Below are 23,978 nucleotides of genomic sequence, written 5' to 3'. Positions count from 1 at the left end.
GGGAATACTAAAGAAGGTATTAACGGACCAAGGTATTCTGTTTGTTTCTAAACTTATGAAAGATCTGTGCGAGTTGTTAAAGGGTTAGTCCCTTTGAACTCCTCCTATGGGAGACAACCCAGAGGGATTCTGGATCTGTTAAAAGAAGGGTGGAAACAAGGGCCTAACATCGTTCAGTTTATGTCCCAATTGTATGGCCAAATAAGGCAGATTGCGCCACTCCTGAACGAATATATGGAAAGGGCTCATCAGCGTCAAAAACATAGTTATGTCACCGCAGTCAACCGGTCTTTTAACCAAATAGACAAGGTGCTAATGCTTGTGCTCACAACAGAAGTAATATGTATGCTCAATGGCGGGGCCCTTATGAGATCATATAAGTGGTGAGACTGGTCAATTACAAGGGTCGACAGGAGAGTAGAAGGAGGGAAGTACAAATCTACCATATTTACATTTTTTCATATATAGCACAGTATATTTCATTTTGCTTTACAATTGGAAAGAACAGTGATTAAACAAACTGGGTAGTAACAAACCAATAGAGGTAGGAGTTTAAAATCTTTAGGGATAAAAAGAGAGATTCATAAGGATTGCATGGCATTCCCACCAGATTACAAAACAGTCCTGATGGGATGCAATTAGATATGAATGCTACTGGAGGCTAAGTGGGGGTTTTGGAATATGATAAGTTTGCCTGAAGAGGTGAGTTTTCAGAGGACGCTTGAAAGGGATTCAGTATTGAGTCCCGGCGGTCGGGATCCCGGCGCCGAAATCCCGACAGCCGAAATGCCGACAAGGGGGGGGGACGTGGATCGCCCCCCCTTGCGGGCCACGCAGTGGGCCCGGTGCCTCGCTACGTTCGGCACACTAATTTATTCTCCCTCCAGGGGTGTCGTGGACACCCACGGTGGGAGAATGTGTTGGCATTTCGGCGGTCGGGATTCCGGACGCCAGGATCCCGACCGCTGGGATTGTAACTGCATCCCCTTGAAAGTTTGGAGGCTAGAGGAGAGTCTTAATGTGTGTGAAAGGGCATTCCATAAGGTGGGTGCTGCCCGACGTGTAACTTGGAGCAATAATATGTTGATGAGAGACAGAGGTCAGGTGGGGATATATTTTGAGATAAGTGAAGAGATTTGTATGTGCGCAGAAGTATTTTATATGGAATACAGTAAAATACAGGCAACCGAGGAAGGGACTGACACAGTGGATCAGTAGATGCTGAACAACTAGCCAGGTGGATCAACCTTGCAGCTGCATTCATTATGGATTGTAGTGGCGAGAGTCTTTTATAGGAAGACCAGTAAAGTGGTTATTGCAATAATACCTGCATGATATAATGAGCGCATGGTTTAGAGTTTTTGCAGTGTCTTGTGTAAGGTATGAATGAATTTTGGATGTTTTTTTAGATGCATGTAACATGATTTAGAGACATATTGAATATGAGAAACAAAGGACTGTTCATAGTCAAGGGTGACAGCTAGGCAGTGAGGTTGTGGAGTAGGATTGTTCTCAACAGTGATAGAGATATCAGGTTGGTAACTACTCTTGGCTGGTGGGAACATAATTAGTTCTGTTTTGGAAATGTTGAGTTTGAGGTGGCGAGATGACATCCAAGATGAAATGGCAGAAAGGCATTCAGAGACACTGAGCAATACTGATTAGGCAATTAAGGGGAGGATTGAGAAAAGCAGAGGACCTATGTCTGAGCCTAACTGACAGGTAGTTAAGAGGAGGTAGAATCAGAAGCCCATGCTGAAAAAGCGATTACATAGGATGAGAACCAAGGCTCTAGTCTGAAACTTAGAGATTGTAGTGTTTGTATGAGAAGAGAATGGTCAACCGTGTTGAAGGCAGGCAAGTGATCTAGAACAGTGGTCAGGTAACAGGGGTAAATTACACCAAATGGGGCAAAAAAAAAAAATTCCTGGGGGTAATGGACGGTCGCTCTGCCGAGACACAGCCGGGCATGTATATAATTTTATATGCATGCCCGGCTGTACAACAGTCTATTACCCCAGGAATTACATTGCATACAGAATCTACATATAGATTTTATATGCATGCCCGGCTGTGTGTGTGTTTGTGTTACAGTACAGTAGTCTACAAGGACCTGCAGTGCATCAGGCCCTTGTGTATAACATGCTTCCCTGCATGATCCACAAGCTTCTTCAGTACAGTCGACTAGTTGCTGCACCATCTTGGCAGCGCACAGTCTGTACTTCCGCTGTAGTGTCGAGTTTCTTTGACTGGTTATTGACTCCTGTCAAGGTATACCCATCTCTAGTCTAGGGGAAAAAATTGCACAGACTGTCACTATATCATCTTGAAATACTGACACTAATAGTAATAATAATAATAATAATGATATTTCTCCTACCGCAGCAGGGGACACTGCAGTACTGACGTATGAGATAGAGTGGGTGCGTAGGAGGAGTCGGCACTGAAGTGAAAATTTCGTCTGTGGCTGGCTCCTCCCCCCTCTATCTCCCTCCAGACACCAGTCTTAAAAAAGTGCCGGAGGAGTCGGTATCCTCGGCAAGGTCTCCACAGGAGACTAGGTTTTTTATTTGTGTTTGTTTTTTGTTTAGCGTTTTTTAGTGACACAGGCATCCCTGAACAGGGTGCCTGCTTAAAAAAGAAAAACGATTCGTTGGAATTTCGACCTCATCTACATCTTTCCTCCGTTTCCCTTGTTAGCACAGGTACTCAAACGGATAAAAAGAGGGTCAGCTTCAGCGATACTAATAGCCCCAGATTGGCCGAGAAGGGCTTGGTATTCGGACTTGAAGCTTCTTCAGGCCGATGTTCCGTGGCGTCTTCCTCTCAGGGAGGATCTGTTGCAGCAAGGACCGTTCGCCTACCCAGGCTTGACGCAGCTACGTTTGACGGCGTGGCTGTTGAAGCCGACCTGTTAAAAAGGCGGGGTGTTCCAGTGACAGTAATTCCCACCATGCTCAGGGCTAGGAAGGAGGTAACTTCCAAGCATTATCACCGTATTTGGAAGTCTTATGTGGCATGGTGTCAGAGGAAGAAGGTGGAGAGAGCAGTTTTTCAGCTTCCTCGCCTTTTGGAATTTCTTCAGGCAGGGCTGGATAAGGGCCTTCGGTTAGGTTCTATTAAGGTCCAAATTTCCGCCTTGTCTGTATTTTTCAACAAAAAATTGGCACTCATTTCGGAGGTGCAGACTTTTTTGAAGGGAGCTTTACGGTTGCAGTCTCCGTATGTTCCTCCGACTGAGCCTTGGGACTTGGGGCTCCTGTTGGAGTTTCTCAAATCTGAGTCTTTTGAGCCGCTGGATTCAGTGGGCTTGAAATGGTTGACATGGAAGACTCTGATGCTCCTGGCATTGGCGTCAGCCAGGAGGGTTTCAGAGCTGGGGGCTCTGCTTTGCCGTCCTCCGTTTTTGGTTTTTCACAGAGACCGTGCAGAGTTAAGGACTAATCCTAGGTTCCTTCCCAAGGTAGTCTCTTCTTTTCACATGAACCAGCCGATTGTGGTTCCGGCCTTGTCTGGGTCTTCTGAAAGTTTGGATGTCGTAAGGGCTTTACGCATCTATGTGGATAGGACGGCTTCGTTTCGGAAGACAGAATCTTTATTTGTTTTGTTTGGGGCAGAAAAGAAGGGTTGGCCAGCGTCGAAGCAGACTCTGGCCAGGTGGTTGTGCCTTACTATTAAGGAGGCGTATGCAAAGGCCTGCATTCAGGTTCCTCCAAAGGTTTCTGCTCATTCTACCAGATCAGTCAGTACTTCCTGGGCGGCTGCCAGGGGAGTGTCATTGACTCAGGTTTGTAGAGCCGCCACGTGGGTAGGCTCCAATACCTTTGCCAGGTTTTACAAGTTTGATAGGTTTGCCAGGGAAGATTCTTCCTTTGGCAGAGCTGTCTTACAGGATCCTCAGCGCTCGCCCTCCCGGGTGTAGTGGCTTTGGTATCATCTCATACGTCAGTACTGCAGTGTCCCCTGCTGCGGTAGGAGAAATAAGGAATTTGGTACTTACCGATAATTCCCTTTCTCCGAGGCAGCAGGGGACACTGCACGCCCGCCCAGCGCTTTGGTTCTTTTTCAGCAGTACCGCTCCTGCCATGATTGTTTGGGGGTCCTGCTAGTTCTGTATTTTTACAGATTGGATTATTTATCTGTATTGTTTGGTTTCATGAATGCATGTCTGTTGGTTGAAGGGTTTACCTAATATTCTTTGGTTTACAGTCTGTGGTTTCTCTTTTGCCTGTCCCCTTCCTCTCTCGGTCACGTTTTTTAAGACTGGTGTCTGGAGGGAGATAGAGGGGGGAGGAGCCAGCCACAGACGAAATTTTCACTTAAGTGCAGACTCCTCCTACGCACCCACTCTATCTCATACGTCAGTACTGCAGTGTCCCCTGCTGCCTCGGAGAAAGGGAATTATCGGTAAGTACCAAATTCCTTATTTATATAGCGCTTTTCTCCCAATAGGACTCAGAGTGCTTTACCATTGTCTTTACAGCTCAAAATACAAAACAAGCATAACAGTAGATGTCAGTGAAATGCTTGAGTAAATAGGTACGTCTTTAGTCTATTTTTAAAGGATTCTACAGTGGGGGCTTCTCACACTGTGCGAGGAAGAGAGTTCCATAGAGTTGGAGCAACAAAGTTGAAAGCTCGACCTCCAGATTAATTCACGGAAATTCAGGGTACGGTTAGTCCTTCAGCGGATCATAGTAATTGAGTAGGACAGTAAGGAATCAGCAGCTGCTGCAGGTACCTTGGGCCCTGGTCATGTAGGGCCTTGAAAGTGAGTAAGCCCATCTTGAAAACAATTAGCCATTTTACAGGTAGCCAGTAAAGGGCGTAGATCATGGGAGTTATGTGGCTGGTTAGTTGCCTGGACATCACAGTATCAATGGCTATACCACACACAGCCTGGCTGCCATTGATGAGGATTACTATGTATGGCTGTGTGTGGTACAAAAGGTCATCCTCAATGGCTGCCAGGCTGTGTACCGTACTAACAGGATATTTTATCAATTTCTGGGGGTACAGAGTGTATTATAATTAATTCCTTCCTTTCAAATCAAGGGGATAATGTTGGCGTATCTAAATATTTAAAAAAGTTCCCTGACCTCTGCAATACATGCTAAAGTATTGCTGCTACATTACACATACTGATCTAACCAGTAAAACTCATTATTTTAGGGTGTCAATTATATTTTTACTGATAAATATTGTTAGCCCACCAGCATAGTATTGATATGGAGTATGGAAGCCTAGAGACAGTGGTAGATGTATGAAGCAGTGATAAGGAAGGAGAAGTGATAAAGTGCCTGGTACTTATCACCGGCCAATCAGCTACAATCAAAAACATCCAGTTTCACCCGACTTCCGGGGGAAATGAGACGCACTTACGGTAATCGCGGCAGTCCCGCGGTTTTCTCCTGTCTAGCCCTATAAAAATCCTTCTGCCAGGGGAGACAACATGCTTCTGATGAAGGACGAAATGCATTGAGCTGGGCCTTCCTAGCTTATGATAGTTTTTAGGGTGCCGCACCCTGCACCTAGATACAGCGCTAGGGACCCCCAATATACAGAGAAGCCTTGACGTAGCTTGGGGGCATATCATACACCTGCGCAGGTATATGTAACCAATAGCTCTGAATTCTATTATCATGTAGTGTTCAAGATTGGTTACTAATACCACTCAGTGTACTCAGTATTAACCCCTCCCTTGCATGCACCTGAATGGTAATATTGAACTAATTTGAGCATCTACCACTATCTGTACACATAGCATAAGCCATTGCCAAATTGTCCTTTGCACAGAAATTCAGTAACTCTCACCCATAGGTCATTACACTACTTTTTATATTTTCAATATTTTATTATTATTATTTTTTTAATAGCAAACACACCCAACTCTGGTAAATACACAAACTGTACAGCTGTTTACTCCAGTCTTATGGATCCCAAAGTACAGATAAGTTCCTCAGTATGTCAGAACATGGTAATATACCAGGCTGTATTTACTCCAGCACAGTATTATACCAAGCTCTGCCGTCACTATGTAACTTGGGATGGTTTCCAGCACTTACAGTGTGTGCAATAGTGTGGTGTTCTTACGGAGATCAGAGGAGCACATCACAGAGTGTAGTGCAGTGGTGAATACATTAACAGTACAACTGTATTAGCACATAGGATGCTGTGTGTATCCATTTTCAGCATGGCTGGAGGAAACTAGACAAAGAAGGGTACATTCAAATGCCACAGGAAAGGTTTTAATTCAGAACACTCTGGGTACATTATTTAACATTAAAATATTGACAATATCCACAGCGTAAAAAAAATATATATATAAAATTAGGTCATCAGTCCGAATGCGGCTTCCACTTTTCAGCAAGCAAGGTCATGACAGCAGCATAGAGAAGATAACCAATCAGAAGGAAGAATGAGCAGGTAAAGGGCCCCACAGACAGAAGAAGGCCACACAGAATGTAGAAAAGAAGCAGGTAAAACGTAACCCAGTAGTTGGCAAGGAATCGTAGACGAATGCGAGGGGAGGTCTGCTCTAAGGCAACGTGGGATGATCTGGGACTTGTTCTCCTTGCAGGGGGACTGCTTATCAGATGGTAGCTACAAAATTTTCCCAGAAAGTCCTGTCTTCTGCACATTGAAGTCATTGTGTCAGCAAACTGGAAGAAGGAAATAAACTTTAAAATGCAGCATTGTTTAAATTATTATTATTTTTCTTAAACAGCCATTTTTCTCTATTGCCAAAGTTGTATGGTATTTATGTCAATGTTCTCATCCTACCTCAGATGCATTTTTCCCAAGCACTAATACAGGAATATAGTAAGAGAGAAGAACGCACCCCTTACCCTATCATTTAGCATACTTGACAGCTGATACAGCGATCGTACAAATGTAGCATTCTCGTAGCTACGGATTGGCTGGAGCTCAGGATCTCCCTGGTACTGGATATCAAACTTGCGGAGACCATTTATTAACTGCAATTAGAAGAATGAAGGGTTATCACAGCACAAGGTGTGTAGAGGTTCATTTAAAAAAAAAAAAAGTTCTATCATGCCTAAATACATTTCTAACATGTAAATGCTTAATGGCGATGCCCACTATTTTCCATTTCACCAATTAAATGAAAAACTGCAATTATTAATTTTTTCTCCTGTTCGTATTTGCTTATGTACAGCACTAGGATGGTTGTCAACTTTTGGACAATGATATGCCCCATCTCTCTACTTCAACTACACCCTATCTTAACATTTATACAGGAGTCAAAAGGTAGAATATAGCTTCTATTCAGTTCTACGAGACCTGTTAGGATAATTAGAAACCTTCAGCGTTGCTATAAAAGAATAAAGTAATTAGAACAAGTTTCTTGTCAGAGGACTTTCCCCTTATCTAACTTGTAGAGAACTCCAACATTAGTGGAAGAACATACGCAAAAGCTGTAACGGCCTGCCAAGACCTATTTTAAAAGACTGAAGCAAGGACTAATTTGATATAATTGTAATACTAATGCTTCCACACACCAGTAAATTTAGAAACAACGTTACTAGAGTTTTCCTATGATAAGGCTCAATAAAGCTTACTTAAAAAAAACCTTTAAAATGAACCAATGTTGTCCCTTCCTGTCTACGAACCACAAGATGAAGACAAATTTTCAGGTTGGTTGTACAGGAAAATAGGACACTATTGTGTCAAAAGTGTTAAAAAAGGGGGTAAATATAAAAAACAGCAATTGTTATATAGGCTCCAGATACCACACATCACTCATTAACATGTAATGTAATGAGACACAATTTGGGGGGTCGCGGCAATTACAGGAGAGGTTATGTTAAACATCAAAGAAAGGTTTTGGCTGCGGATCCGATATGAAATCCCGGCGGTCGGGATCCCGGCGGTCGGAATCCCGACATGGGGGGGGACGTGGATCGCCCCCCTTGCGGGCTCGCCACGCAGCGGGCCCGGTGCCTCGCTACGCTCGGCACGCTATTTTATTCTCCCTCTATGGGTGTCGTGGACACCCACGGAGGGAGAAAGTTTCGGGATTTCGGCGGTCGGGATTCCAGTGTCGGGATTCTGAACGCCGGGATCCCGACCGCCGGCAAATTGACCGCATCCCTGGGCTGCATATATACGTGCGTAAAAATGGACGAACTGTAACACCATATCCTGAAAAATGATAAAAGCCAACTCATAGGAGACAACATCTATACTGCAACTATACTGCAAACATCCTGAGTCAAACCTATGGCCATGAGAAAAACCAACCTCCATGGGCTCAGAGCAGAAAGAACCAGATTAAGATCCCTTGGAGATAGCTAGCAGCAGACAAAATAAAGGTTGAAACCAGCAATACACCCTACAAAAATGTCAGGATTTCCAGAATAAGGACCAGACCCTGTTGGAAATAGAGACAGAGCTAACATCTGCACCTATAAAAACAACAAAGCTGCAACCCCCCCCCCCCAATAATACCTCTGAAGAAAGGCCAAGAGAAGGTGAATGCAGGAAGTATGAAACCCATGCTGACCCCGCAGAGAGCCATGCTGATCAGCTCCCCTCCCACCACAGCATCACACCCACTGCTGCAAGCAGAGCACAGCCTGCAGTCTAAGTAGAAGAGTTACGAATCAAGTCTAGCTACAGAGGGGTTGACACAGCAGCCCACCCAGAACATGCCCAACTCCTTCAGCACTTAAAACACACTGGCTTGCTGGAGGTTGCAGAGGAGAGGAGCTTATGTTTAGTTTAAGTGCCAGCGAAAGTTCTTTAATTGCTGTTTGTGCACAAAGGAAGGATATTTTGTTGTCAGTGTGAGCAATGTATTTAGTTATACAGATGACGCAATATGGGGTAGTAATTGCAGTGTTACACTTACCTGCTGCCTGCCTAATGGGGTGAGGAGCACACCATTCTCTGTCTGTACACAGTCCGGCATCGGATTTCTTCCATTTTCATCCTGCATGTTCCCGAAGTTTACTGTGAGCTGCCCGAGTTGAGAAGAGTTCAGCTAGGAAGAGACGACACTATTTAATGATCTAAATACACTGAGCCCTAAGTATACTCCACGAGTCTAATCTAACAGGTACAGATATCGTCCTGCATTACTTATTTAGCTAAGAGATTCATATGCAGATTACAAAAATGTAAATCAATGCATTTGTGCGATTCCCTTAGTGACAGAATTCTCATCGATTTAATCATAGCTGGAAAATGACAATTTCCAACTGACAGCACCTTGATGAGCCTCTCTCAGGACTTGTGTCATTGCATTATTCTCTCATAGCCGGGCCATACACACTGGGCAGCTTTGAGCTGAAAGCTGCTCAAACTTGCTGTTTTGAGCGGCTTTCAGCTCAAAGTCACCCAGTGTGTATGGGCCTTTACTCTACTAAAAATGTCCTGCTTCTAACAGAGGGTGATAGGTCACTAAAGTTCACACTCATCTCTCATGTACTTCGATCTATTGTCATCACACCATACTGTAAATCCAGGAATATACCCAGTCTCAGGTCAATTCTAAGATAAAACATTAAAAGTGTCTATCAAATGCATGCTCTGTCAGGAACAGACTTCTATCCTTTATCATATCTTCTCAAATCATCTCAACCTTCTGGCAATAACAGAAACATGGCTCACACAACTAGACATGGGGAATGATTCTGGTTCACTCGCAAAAACAAATTCTCTCTAATGGACAAAACCATGTGCACTGCAAGGGGGGCAGATGTAACATGTGCAGAAAGCGTTAGATTTGGATTAGTGAAGATCAAAATTCTACTTCCAAACACCATTAATAGTTTGTTTCCCCCAGCACACAATGATACCAGTAACCAGATTTAAAGACTACAAGATAATAGAATACAGAGATCTTGGTAACATAGATTTGCAAATACATTGGTAAGTCCCCAAGCCGTCGGTCAAGGTTTCTCTGAGTATTGGGGGTCCCTATTGCTGTATCTTGGTGCCACACCCCAAAAACCAGCATAAGAAAGAAAGCCCAGAGCAGCACAACAGTGAGAAAACTAAAGTATTAATAAATGTTAGTGTTAAGATTTCGGAGCTATATTCAAAGTTATGTTATGTAATGAATGTAATTAGTACATTAAAAACATAGTGTTAGTGAAGAGATTAGTAAGAGAAAAGTGTTAAAACAGAATGTAATAGTGTCCAAATTGATTGAGCGTCTGCCAGTATGTATAAGCCTCTAATGCTGGGCATACACCTTCAGATTTATCTGTCCAATACATCTGCTGGAAATAAAACTCTGACAGTGCATGGGAGCATATGAGACTCAACACTTTGCAATTATATGCTGGAAAACAAATAGGAATTTAGATAAATCGGATTAAAGTCATTTTATCAAATTAATCTAATCATTTTTATCCATTTTCAAGTGTTTGGAAGCAATTGTTCAATTGTCATTTTCTCTCAGAGTTTAGTTCCCACCAGACCGATAAATCTTTAGGTGTGTACCCAGCTTAATAGTTGCCCAACTTTCTTCATTTTAAAGCCCAGTACATACAGGTCGATTTTAGCCAGTATTGCTAGCTAAATGGTCGCTTATATTGCATTTTGTCCGATAAGTAGCTAGAAGCGCCCTCCCGCAGCCGGTCCTTCAATTATGGTACAAAAAAAATAAAATCGCTGGTCACTGGTACACAATGCATCATACACCAGCTATTTCTAGTCAAAATAGAATAGAGCAGCAGTTCTCAAACTGTGGGTCCTGACCTCAAAGTGGGTCCCGACTCCATGTTGCTGACCATCAGGATGATGAATTTTCTAATCTCAGTGAGTGATTTAAGGAGTCTGAAAAGTCTGTTTAATTGTCTTTTATTTTAGACTCCTCACATCATTTAGTGCCTCCACAATGCTGCCATGTATGTGCTGTCTGCTGACTACACATGTGATGTGATGACCTTCTGCAGTAAATTTCTGGGGTCCTGTAATTATTGGTATTGTCTGATGGGGTCCCAGAGAAAAATAGTTTGAGGACCCCTGGAATAGAGGTTAAAAAAATTGCTGGTCACTAATGAAAAAAGTACACTGAGCAATATATTGCTGAGAGATATTAAGCCAAAATTGCTGAGCAACCAAATTGCACCGTGTGTACACACATTTATAGCATATAGCGTACTTTGATATAGATTTCTCCTGACTGTTCAGTGTCTGATTCCTTTAAGACCCCAATCCCTTATAGTCCATCAACAATGACCTCTTTGCATTCAAACTCAACCAAAGCTTCTCATACTCCAATATAAATCTATGTTCTATTACTTTTCAATAACTATCCTCGTCTCTCCAGTTTCTACTTTTCCTGAATGGTCAGTACACATCCTAATCCCAATTTGCAATGATCCTAGATGAACTAGCACAAACTAATTTCATATGTGAAAAAATGCTCAAACTTTCATATACATGTAAACTAATCCAGGGGTTCTCAAACTTCGTCCTCAGGACCCCACACAGGTTTAAAGCAGCCCATACACGCTGCTTTGTGGGCGTGCTTTCCGTGCTGTACTAGCACGGATCAAATTGCATTGCATGTGCATCCGTTGTGCATGTAATGTGATGAAACCTAAGTACAAAAAGTATGTGCAAGCACATACTTTTTGTACTTAGGTTTCATCACATTGCACTGCATGCACAACGGATGCACATGCAATGCAATCAGTGCTAGTACAGCACGCCCACAAAGCAGCGTGTATGGGCTGCCTAAGTTTTTCAGATCACCTAGCAGTTGCACAGGTGCATTCATTACTTACTGGCATTTTAAAAAGAGCCACAGGTGGAGCCAATGATTTCACTTGTGATTCTGGGGTAGATTTATTAAGCTCGGTGAAGTGATAAAGTGTCTGGTATTTATTACCAATCAGCTCCTACTTGTCATTTTTACCAAGTTACCAAGCCTGTAACTTCACAGTTAGGAACTGATTGGCCGGTGATAAAAACCAGACACTTTATCACTTCACCAAGCTTAATAAATCTGACCCTCTGTGAGAATAAAACAAGCACTGTATGGAGTCCTGATGACAGTTTCAGAACCTGTGAACTAATCTGGACATTGCTAATTGATTTCTTAAATGCATTAAATACATTTAACTTACACACCCCTCCTTTATGTCCATCATCATTGCACAAGAGCCTAATTCAAGAATGCAATGAAATGGTAATCTGAAAAGGACTGCACACTTCTTTCCTGAACATTTAATGTCATCACAGCTCTATGTGTACATTAACAAATCAGTCACTTGTTTCCCGCTCAATACCAAAAAAAAAATTCTGTCAATTACGTTTCTATTGTCCACCCACTTTGCTCCCCAAATGAATGCTGCGTTTCCTCCGAATTGATTGCTTCCTCCCACCTCCAAGACTTTTCCCATACTGCTCCCTACCACTGGAACTCTCATCCCTCTCAAACACTGTACAAAAATCCAACTCCCTTTAGATTGTAAGCCCTCTTTGTGCTTCTCATTCCTGCTCCAGCAATGGGGTGTAGTGTGACATTGATAATATTGACCGCTATGATGTCAACAGGCAAATTGTCGACATGAGAAATGTCAACATTAGGGTTAAGACACTAAAGGGAGGGTCAGGGTAGGGATTATAGTTTTTTGAGGAAAGCTTTTTTTAGAACTCTATAGCATAGGAAGTCTAGCCTGGAATTGATGGTCTCATGATCACAAAAGACCCGAACACAGTAGCAGCTAAGTGACCACTGGTACAGCAAAGTTGTTGTCAGTCACTAATTTACATTGTGACTGTCAACGTACCATACCACACCCCTTCAATGGTTTGCACTTTGGGTAACTTTTTTTTGCATTAGAACCATTCTTAATAATGTAAGTTGTATAGTCCTGAGAACCCCTTGTGGCACCATATAAAGCATGATAATAACAAAAATGATGCCATCTACACATGTGATTTTGTAAGACAATCTTTTCTGTGACCCAGGCAAAATGAATAAATATCACAATGTTTGTATAGATGCAGCTTACTCTAAAGATTTGACAAAGATATTCCAGGGCTTTTTCCAAGTGCTCATCAGTCTTCCTAATACTGTCATATCCAACTTCATCAACGTCATTTCCCGTGTACGTGTTGTTCAGATCTGGAGAGTTTAACCCAAACCAGGACAGGAATGACTGGTTGCCCGAGGAATCAGAGGATTTGTCAGAGATGGATTTGGCTGTCTGCTTGGCCTGTATGATCATTTGAGCGAGTCGAAGAACCTGAAAATTATAAAAAAAAAAAAAATAAATTTTTAAAAGGTGTCAATACAGACATTACATTGTGAATTAAGAAAAGCCTTAAAAAGGATAGCTAAACAACAGATGAATCTGTATATGAAAATAGAGGCGCCTTATTACCTATATATGAACTTCAACATATCACCACTTTGATAAGATTTGAAAATAATTCCTTACTAATACACACAAAGATAGTGTGAGAAAATATTACACAAACTGGGAAAAGTTACAAAATGACACATTTTACTGAATTACATAAATGCTTAGATAGCAAATTATTCACATTAAATAGCCTCCTTAAAATGTAACATTCATCAAGCTTAATATAGAATAGCCTTAAAATAAAAGCTAATTCTTATTCACAATATTGGGGCTTTTTATATCTGGTCACTTATAGTGAACTCCTTGTTGTATACGATTTATTGAACCGGTGAGCACTAACTAGATGAAAACTACCATCTGCTAGTCGGATTACTGGCTCCATGTATCCGTTCCCAGCAGCTCAAGAAATATAAAAATACGAGAAGCAATTTGCATGCTTCAACCCACAATTCCTTCAGCCACAATGAACCCCATATTTAATAGTAGATAGCATGCGCTTTATTATTGTAAAATTGTTTGTTTTTTTTTGCGCAGTTTAACTTGATTTGACGTTATTTACATACACTATCCGATTTCACACTTACCAGATTCCTTGCCTCGCTGCCAAACATTTGCATGTACTGCGTCTCCTGTCCCTCAAGACTGTATACGTGGCTCTTCACTTTGAAGGAAGCATCCGTGATTGGTGGCTGCCAGGATGAAAGATAGCTACCACCAAAGCTTGGTGACATTAGCAGTCTGTGCTGCCTGTGGGGAATAACAGGCTCTGGTTCCAGTAGCAATTGCTCACCTGCAAGAGAGCCAAGGATTAGAAGATAATCTCTTACTCTTCAAGACATTATATAAAACCACATGGCAAAAACAAGATTTTGTACTTCTGTTAAATTCTTTTCTCCAAATCCACAGTTGGCACTGGAGTGCTTTACAGTGGGGAATAGAAGGCGACCACATGGAGCATGGACACTAAGTATTAAACAGTGTGGCTAGCCAGTACCAGTGCATAGAACACCGATCAAAGCTTGGCGACATTGATGGAGAGAAGAGCCTCCTGAGTAGTCCACTAACCCTGAAACTGGCAGTCCAGCAGGACACCTTCGCTTACTTCTCCAGCAGCATGCGCTTTAGAAATTGGCAGCCGCAGGAGGAAACGCTGGGGCAGCTGGGAGCCAGAGTGTGCAGTGTAGCTCACCCACGGTTTTCCCCGTCCCCTGCAATGGTGCCTGTTTTGAGATGCCTGCCTAAAATGCCACCTTTCAGCCTGGACCCCCATCTAGCTGGGAGCCAGGGTATACTTACCGCTGCCCAGTTGCCGGTGGCGGACCAGCAAGGGGAGGATCCCGGCGTGCGCCGCATGCAGCGGCGTCCGGTTCTCACTGTAACGGTGGACACAGCAGCAGGTACTCGCACGCAGTGGTGATGGAGACCCCCAGAAGTGCCCGCGTCAAATTGTAGGGGGGGGGGGGCGGAGGAGCTAGCAACACTGTTTAAATATTTAAAGTGCCCATGCTCCTTGTGGTCGCCTTCTATTCCCCATTGTAAAGCACTCCAGTGCCACATAGAGGATGAAGGAGAAAGTAGTATATAATGTATCTGGCACACTGTAAGAAGGGGGTTATACCTTTCTGGATCATCTCTGGCAAGTTGGGCTGGGAAAAAACTTTTGCTGCTCGGAAAAGCATCAGAGCGTTCTTGGGGCTGACAAGGTCACTACGGATGGCGCGGTTCAGAAAACGGAGAAACAGCTTTGTGTATATGAGCAAGTTATCCTGTACAAATGGAGTCCTGTAATGGGAGATATGTAAAATGTGGTTTGTAATTACTGATAATATCTGCTCTATACAGCACCAATATATTTCCATTTTATTTTAAGTGAATGAAGGAATCCATGACCTACTCAGAAAATCTAATTATTACAACATGACATTATTAAAGCCACACTATGACCTAACAAATACAGCTTATACAATGGCCCTGTTGCTCTTACAGCCCAGACACACTGACTTGTGGGGGGGTGTTGCAAGAGTTGGTCCTCTATCCCCCTATCTGCCATTTTGAAGAGGCAAAGGACATTGATGTGTAGGTACAGTGGGGCAGATGTATCGAGCCTGAAGAGATAAACTGGAGGTAAGAGACAGGAGATATAGCACCAGCCAATGGAATGTTTGAAAATGACAGTTGGGAGCTGATTGGCTGGTGCTTTATCTTCTTTTACCTTATCTCCACTTTATCTCCAGTTTCTCTCTTCTCCAGGCTTAATACATCTGCCCCTAGTCCCAGGAAAAACCACTGCATATTCAGCATCACTCCAGTGAGGAGGTAAGCAATATTAATACACTAGTTTCCATAGATGGCAGTGCAGCTTTTAATTAAACAAATCATAACCAAACGGAGTGCATTTTTAAGTTTGTATTTACTAGGTCCTTTTCTGCGCACCATTTTTCGGGGACACTGCGGTTCTGTGGCTCATTGCTGACAGGCGAGGTGGGTCTCTCTGGAATGTATCTCCATGGCTGTACATAACTGAGCCACATCTCCAGTACCTGCAAGGAAGGGTGGACATTATTCCCATATGACACATTAAATAACTATAGTTCAATTGAGACAAAGTTTGAATACATATATACCGCTCTGAAGGAGGCATCCAGAGGCCAGTGCCCAAAGCAGTGCTGTAAGAAGACGTATAGCTTCTGCTGGATGAATCTAGGGATAACCACCCTGCCAGGAACAGACAAAAAAAGAAAAATATAGATTTTACAGAATTATGAACATATAAAGAGTTTGGACGTGCCTGGTGTAAGTGAACTATGGCCCTCCAGCTGTTGTGAAACTACAAGTCCCATCATGCATTGCCACAGTTTTGCTCTTAGGGAATACTTAAACTATGGCAAAGCATGATGGGAAGTGTAGTTTCACAACAGCTAGAGGGCCACAGTTTGGACATGCCTGACTTACACCATTGTAAGCTGCTCCATAGATAAATCATCAATAGTGGGAGGTATTTAATCCCAGGTCACGACTGCTGATCCATCCTGACAGCCGTGACCTGGCCCGTTTTAGTTTTGCTCAACCGCATATCGTCTGGTGGGATTCAATGTCCCAACTGCCGATCAGTGAAGAGGGCAGGTGTCCACATAAACTGCCATGGATTGCCGAGATTCGTCCATGATCGCGATAATTCACAGCCCTTATCGACAAAATGGGCCTGACAGTTTTAAAGAAGGGCCTGTTCTGTCAATCTGCCTCTTCAATGCTGTTGGGCAAGACAGCATTTAATAGGCGCCCACTGCTGTTTCCCCCATCAGAGATAGCGGCAGGGATTGAATACCCCCCTATAGGGTTAATTTACTAAGATGGTAGTACTTTTTCAGATGGACTGTTGCTATGGGCAACCAATCAGAATCAAATTATTTAGCACCTTCTAGGAGGCTAATAGATAGATAGATTGAAGAGAGATTGTACCAATCAGATGTCTAAGTATCCATCAACATTAGAGCAAAATTGACAGCATTATTATCTATTTCATGTCTTATTATTTTTCATTGCCAGTGTCACATAAGCAGGTGCACAGACGAAGAACACACCTTTTAAGGTCTTCCAGGGGACTTGGTGTGTGAGAGTGGACAGAAGGAGAGGACTGCTCGGGCCTCTGACTGTTGGCAAATGTGTGCAAGTGTTTCACTAGAACTCGAACCACCAGAACATGTTCCTCTGTGGGCTGGAAAGACTCCTACAAGCCAGGAAACAAACACAGCAATGTTACTGCCTACTGCACACATATTTATCCAGCAGCACAGACCAACGTAAGATAATTATGCAATGAGCACAGAATGGGAAGAGGCAGATTGTAAGGCATTATTAGTGAAGATCGCATTCACCCTATATGTAGGGAAACAGTGACAGCAGCCAGTGTCAGTGATCAATGTCAACGATTTTTCTTTATTGTATACATTTTTTTGTTTTTAAAAGCTAGGATAAGAGAACAAAGACCTTATTTAAACAGACTAATGCGCTGCACTTTGGAAGGGCCTAAAAAATCACAATGACACAATATATTAGAAAGTACATCATCGCCTGGTTGTGCAGGAAACTCTGGTGATGGATAGATGGGTAGAGTGAATGCATCTTGCCAGTAACACGAAGAACTATATAAACAATTACAAAATTCCCCAGCCAAAGCGGTAGAGTGCTTGCCATCCAGTCTCAGCCAGTTGAGGGGCTTGTAGCAAAAGGAAAGAATGCACCATTCTGGGGATGCAAATGCATCAGCATATCAAAGCAAAGTTGCTTAAAGCAATACACCCAAATTCAACCAAAAGTTAAAATGCCCTTTATTGTAGCATGATTATCTGTGCCCCGCAAATGGCTCCTCCCCATATTGTACTGGAAAGAGGATGAAGATGGCAGAAGCTCCCTTCCCCCCTCCCAGCTACGATTTATAACACAGAGGAGCATCCCAGAGAACTGCAAGTACTTGGTATGAATGGAGGGACCCAGGCAGAGCAGGAAAAATGTACGAAGTGCTGGACACATTGAGCCTGTAGTGAAGAGCTTCCAGCTGAAACACACACAGGAGCCAACAGATGACGAGGAAGAGGGGATGGGAAGTCGTAGGGACAAAAATAGAGAAACAACAAAACAAAAAATATGGAATGAGAGAAAACATACATGGTTAAATAAAAACAAAAAACACAAGTTTGGGCAACATAAATGCAGAATTGGATATTAAAACATATTCATCAGTCTGACCCATTCAAAACGATTAGCAAATAAATGAAATTGGCAGTGTATTCTATAGTGCCTGAATCAACGATAAACATATCTACAATCATATAAAAAAATGTGTTTTTTGTACTTGTGTTTGTATATCCTTCTCTCTCAGGCCACTGGGTGGCGCTGGACAACATCTTTACATTCTGATGGTTTTGCAGTGTCTAAATAGACAGTCAATAAGTCTGCCCCAAAAGATAGACACATGACAAGGTTGAAGGGAGTTTTTCATGATTTTTTGTTTATATAAACCGGCTTGTTCTTACGTCACCTTCAATGTCGGCATAGAGTGAGTATATAATAGTGAGCCCAAAGCATGGCCTGTGATGAGAGCCATGCATGTTACACTAATTGGGGGTCCATGTCAAAAATGTGAAAAACCTATTCATGGGTCTACCCTTTTCATGTCAACCTTTTGACTCTGTCAACTTTTCCACTGCCGACCTATTGAGTGTCACTCTAGACGCTGTCTATCTAATAATCCACATACATATGGTGCAGTGACGAAGCTTGGGCGCTTCAAACATACTGGCAAACAGCTGAATCTCCACCACCTCTATATTCCATTGGCTGTCTGATAGATTCAGCATCTATACAACAAACCCCAAAAAGGACACAAATCACATGTATAGTGAGAAAAACAAACAACGGTGTCACATGAGAAATAAAAAAAAATTCAAACTCAGAACAACAGTGAAAGAAATGTTGAAATAATGGAAACAAAGTGTAAAAGGTCAGGTCTTTGGTCTAATAAGCTCTTGAGTTCTGGACACGTCACTATCTGCAGCCTTCACAGAGCAGAGAAATTACCTCTGAGAGGTTGGAAACCTTGCTTTATCTTACAGATAAAAGATGATGATATTTGGTTTCCCTTGAAGCCTGAGAATCTCATCTAGATAAGAGTTTTCCCAAGATTATGGAAGGTACTCCTCCCAGCCTCCCTATTCAACGCGTCAGGGGCTCTCTGCCCCTGACGGCGATAATCACCCTCTGGGGCGAATAGTCCTGGGCTCTCTCCCCTGCTGAGGCTTAAATAGTAGACTTCATTATATTTCCATTAGTGGTTTCCACTATTCCACGATTCAGCAGAATCAGGAATATGCCCAACCAGAATTGGCAATCTTCATTTTGGTCTATAAAATTCTAGATACATCAGATGTTCTACTTACCTCTCTACTGCCGCATTATGGACCCAAGCTGAATCTAAATTGGGTCTCAAGATTGAGTCCCCCCTATTCAGTAAATTGTCCTATAGAAGCGTTCAGTTTTCCAATCTATGCTATTGTGTAAGGAAGCAATGATCGTAACCAGAATAGTGGTGATCTTAGAGGGGGCTATGGGAGAATGCACAATAATTCACATTTTGCCATAACCTTGCTTTGGAGAAGACAGATACTGTGGTCTGTGGTAAACCTGATATCTGCAATTTCTCCAAGTGAGGGGGAGAGATGAAAAGAAACAAGCAGCCGGGGACTTCCGGTGGGCGGACCTGAGCGTAGGTCGACTTTTAACAGCTCTCCACAGAGGGAACCCCATTTGAGCCTGAATACACGGTTTAAACGGGTAGCTAAACCCTCCCTAACACCAACAACTGACCCGGAGATAGGAGGTGGACAAGAGGGAGAATCCCCGGCTCTCCACCGCATCGCAAACCCCCGGAATCTGGCACCTGAGGAGGTGCGCAACGAGGCACCCGCCATCTTACCTGCGGCCTCGCTACTGACAAGGACTCGTCCCTGAAGACGGCGGCGACTGATCCACAAGCCCCGGAGACACAGAGCCGCGGACACCAGCGGCGCAGACAGATCCCCGGCAACGATCCTGAGGCGGTGAGTCACACGCTGCCGTGACGCGGCCCAGCCTGGAGGGGAGAGGGGGAGGCTACTGAAAGAAAGAATACCGGCGCTTCCGTGCTGGGAGCTCCGGCGCCGCGGGACACCAGTTGTGCTGCTAAAGGAGGCTGGTGATTCCAGCAACACACTGATCTGCTCCCCAAAAACGTATAACACCCCTCCATCATCCTTGCATATAGGTGACTACAGAGGCAGATATAATCTAGCACCTGAGTCACAGGGCTCTAAAAGGGAGATTGAAATACCTCACAGCGCTGACTCATAACATCTCCCCCACTGGTCTGATTGCTGTAGCAAGGGGGGAAGTCGGATACCCCCTGGCACATAACCTATATATATTACATATAAAAGGACAGCATTTAACCCTGCACTCCCTGCCCTGCAAATATCCAAAGCAGGAAACCACCTCTCCTGGATGATACTCTCCAGCAAACAAGCTGCAGACAAAGCCCCATGACACCTGAGGTTGCCATCCTTTTCACTGACCCACAGTAACTACAAGGGGAAGAACGACTGTCATATTTCAGTCTTACAACAACCGGATAACCTACCTCCCTATACCTATATACTCACTTAGAGTACCTCCGTTTTTTCTCAAATAAATACTATAAAAATATCCCAACTGAATTGTAACAACCAGCACCTGGCTTGGCTGATAGAAGACCCAAGGGAACAATCACATAGTTACTGTCCTGGAAAACTTTAAACTTCATTTACCAGAATATTCCGTCTAACCGGACCCGCGAGCTATCATATTCAATCTCTAAGCTTGGAGCACCATCTGTTGCCTCTGACCTGGGACACCAAGATACCGCCTCGACGAGGAAAGCACTGTCAGTTGGGCAATTCCTAGAGAGACCTCCAGCTAAGAATACACAACTTACTCTTGACTCTAACTAACACTCTCAAATAAAAAGCTTACCGCTCGTCAATCTTAATACAACACCAATTGGCCTGCAAACACCTTATCTCCAAAGACACAAGGGGCTTGGATCATTTTGAGATCTGGTGCTGGAGAAGTCACTAGTGGCGGGAGCAAACCCCACCGCCATGGAAAAATACGTCGCAAGACCGCAAAGGTCCCAAAAAGGATCACAACAAAACAAAGCCAAAGACAAATCTGCCAACGCCAACTCTCCAACGAGATCACCTTCCTCTAGCCCAGAGGATCCGCTAGAAAACACAATGGCCTCGCAGTCATTCAGTTCTTCTTCTATTCAGAAGGCTAAAGAAATCTCAGAAATTATATCTCCTTTACTTGATGCCAAATTAGCACCACTCATGGAGGCTATTAATTCCGCGGTAAGCCAATTGAAACAACATACCACTAGAATTACTGAGGCGGAGGAAAGAATTTCAACCCTGGAGGATGAACTCCAAGAGGCCAAAGCTTTACTAACAACACAAGACACTGCTTTACTTACAATGCAGGACAAGTTGGAAGATATCGAAAACCGGAACAGACGGAATAACTTGCGCCTGATTGGCGTCCCAGAGTCGGTCAGACCCAAAGATCTCCTGCACCTAGTAGATACCTGGCTACCTGAGGCTCTGAACATAAATATTCAAGCTAAACCTATAATAGTTGAGCGAGCCCATAGAATTGGCCCAGACAGAAATCCCCAGCAAAGACAACGCCCACGTCCGGTTATCTTCAAGCTGCTGAATTACTTGGACAAACAAAAGATCCTTGAAGCCTACCGGAAGACAAAAGATCTCTCATACGAAGGCTCCAAGCTCCTAATCTTTCAAGATTTTTCCTACCAAGTCTCTACTCGCCGCAGAGAATTTTCCCCGATCTGTAAAGCATTATTTGAAAAAGATATAAAGTTCGCCCTGCTATATCCAGCGAAACTAAGAGTCATCCACAAAGACAAGCCTATCTACTTCGATGAAGTTCAACCTGCAAAAAACTTCCTACGCTCGCTGGACTTGCATCCTTCAGAGGCTGGAGCTGAGGACAATGAATAAAGACACTTCTCTAACAAGGTCTAATAGTCGCGGACGCGACTATATACACCCCCCCCACACAATGGGTCATGGAGGTACTCTGGATACTTTTGATATTTTTGATATTTTTGATACTTTTGATACTAGAGAGTAAACTCATGATTATAAATGCTAGACAAGTTTCTGTTTTATCGCATAGTCAAATACCCCTATATGCACTAGAATATCTGAAGCATATTTACTATCCGAATATTTTCTTACCATCTTATCGAATGTTTACCTATATGATAATGGAGGGCAGTTCTAGACCCTCAGTCTGGGTTCCTAAAAAAATTAAAATTATTGTAATGCATGTTATATTGATAAGTATAATAAGTACACATGTTCAATGTATTATAGTTAAAAGATCCTTGCACATTGGTACAGTCTATCGCACAAAACACACTCAACTTGTTTCACCTCCCGAGGGCTGGGACGGGAGGGGGACACACATTAAAACTATAGCTTATGGTAACATCAGCAGAACAGGAATTGGTTAAAAATGACTTCTACTGCTGAAATGACTGACACAGTCAAGTCTAAGACTGCAGTTAAAATGCTGACTTGGAATGTAGAGGGACTTAACACACCTATAAAAAGAAAGAAGATTCTAAAACACCTCAATCTTTTTAGACCCGACATAGTATTCCTCCAGGAATCACATTGGAAAAATGGAGACCCCAATATCCTGAGAGCGAAATGGTTAAAGGAATTTAGACAAGCTTCCTACACTTCTAAGAAGAGAGGAGTTTTGATACTCTTTGGTAAGAATATTTCTTATGAAATATTACAAGAATGGGCAGATCCGGAGGGCAGGTTCCTCTTTTTGAAGGTCATACTTGAGGGAGAAAGGTACACCCTAGCTTGTTTATACGCCCCCCAAAGCCCAAATGCTTCCTTTTTCTCAGATATATTCACTTATCTCCAAGACTGGGCAGACGGACCGATTATTGTTGGAGGTGACCTAAACGTAACAATTGACTCAAAAATGGATACTTCGGGAACTAGTAATAGAAACAACACCCGTAAAGGAGCCCCCTCAACTTTATCTTTAATTACAGATACCTTCCAACTAGCGGACCCCTGGAGGCAGTTACACCCGACATCTAGAGAATTTACTTTCTACTCACACCCGCACAACACTTCCTCTAGATTAGATTACTGGCTGATCCCCAAACCGCTAATATATAGAGTTTCTTCTGCTGCCATTGAAGATATCCTGATTTCAGATCATGCTCCAACATGGTTCTCACTTAAATTAAATGTCCCGAAAATGTCCTCACACAATTGGAGATTCCCTGACCACATGATAAACTCTGATGATTTTAAAAAATACCTGACACAATCCTTCCGCAACTATATTAATGATAATAACACCCATAGTCAAGACATAAACCTACTCTGGCAGGCATCAAAACCGGTCCTGAGAGGACATATAATCTCTTATGTTAGCCATCAAAGGAAAAAACTGCGAGACCAATATGAGAAGGCCAGCCAAAAAGTAGCAGATGCATATGCTGCACTGCTGTCTAATCCTTCTGAAAACAATAAAACCCTATATAATGAAGCTAAATCCGTATATGATATCCTAACCACAGAAAAGGCGCAGATAGACATAAACTTTCAGAAAAACAGATACTTTAGATGGGGTAACAAATCCGGTAAATTATTAGCAACCATGACTAAAGCAGCAAAAGATATCAAGCATATCACCTCAGTTAAATTACAGTCAGGGAAACTATCCACATCTCCAAATGAAATTGAACAAGCATTCCTTACGTATTTTAAGTCCTTATACCTAGCAACACCTGATGACACCCAGGATGGTGAACTCTTCCTACAACAGTCAAATCTCCACAAACTGACACCCACAGATAGAGAACAATTATTAGCCCCCATATCAGAACTTGAAATCACAAATACAATTTCCTCTTTGAAAACAGGGAAATCGCCAGGCCCCGATGGCTACTCGGCAACATATTACAAAATGCTGTCCCCTTTACTAACCCCCCATTTACAT

At 42.9% G+C, this 23,978-nt stretch overlaps 1 protein-coding gene across 2 annotated transcripts in view; it reads right to left on the bottom strand.

The window, feature by feature from the left end:
• Nucleotides 1-6,226: 6,226 nt before the first annotated feature.
• The window catches only part of SMPD4 (sphingomyelin phosphodiesterase 4), a 40,698-nt gene continuing 22,946 nt past the window's right edge, over nucleotides 6,227-23,978 (bottom strand). The window contains exons 10-19 of one of the 2 annotated variants that reach the window (XM_083148229.1): nucleotides 17,821-17,904; nucleotides 16,931-17,076; nucleotides 15,974-16,064; nucleotides 15,783-15,889; nucleotides 14,968-15,131; nucleotides 13,934-14,139; nucleotides 12,996-13,229; nucleotides 8,873-9,004; nucleotides 6,849-6,977; nucleotides 6,227-6,662 (exon numbers count right to left, since the gene is read on the bottom strand). In XM_083148229.1, the coding sequence (XP_083004355.1) occupies nucleotides 6,339-6,662; nucleotides 6,849-6,977; nucleotides 8,873-9,004; nucleotides 12,996-13,229; nucleotides 13,934-14,139; nucleotides 14,968-15,131; nucleotides 15,783-15,889; nucleotides 15,974-16,064; nucleotides 16,931-17,076; nucleotides 17,821-17,904 (1,617 nt within the window). In that variant the 3' untranslated portion in view covers nucleotides 6,227-6,338. The remainder of the gene's footprint in view (nucleotides 6,663-6,848; nucleotides 6,978-8,872; nucleotides 9,005-12,995; nucleotides 13,230-13,933; nucleotides 14,140-14,967; nucleotides 15,132-15,782; nucleotides 15,890-15,973; nucleotides 16,065-16,930; nucleotides 17,077-17,820; nucleotides 17,905-23,978) is intronic. The other variant, XM_083148238.1, reaches the window with a different exon arrangement.

Source organism: Crinia signifera, chromosome 1, assembly GCF_055691185.1.
Source record: "Crinia signifera chromosome 1, ASM5569118v1, whole genome shotgun sequence".
Lineage (NCBI taxonomy): Eukaryota > Metazoa > Chordata > Amphibia > Anura > Myobatrachidae > Crinia > Crinia signifera.
Note: the sequence above shows the minus strand (reverse complement) of the source record. Positions and strands in the feature narration are given on the sequence as shown.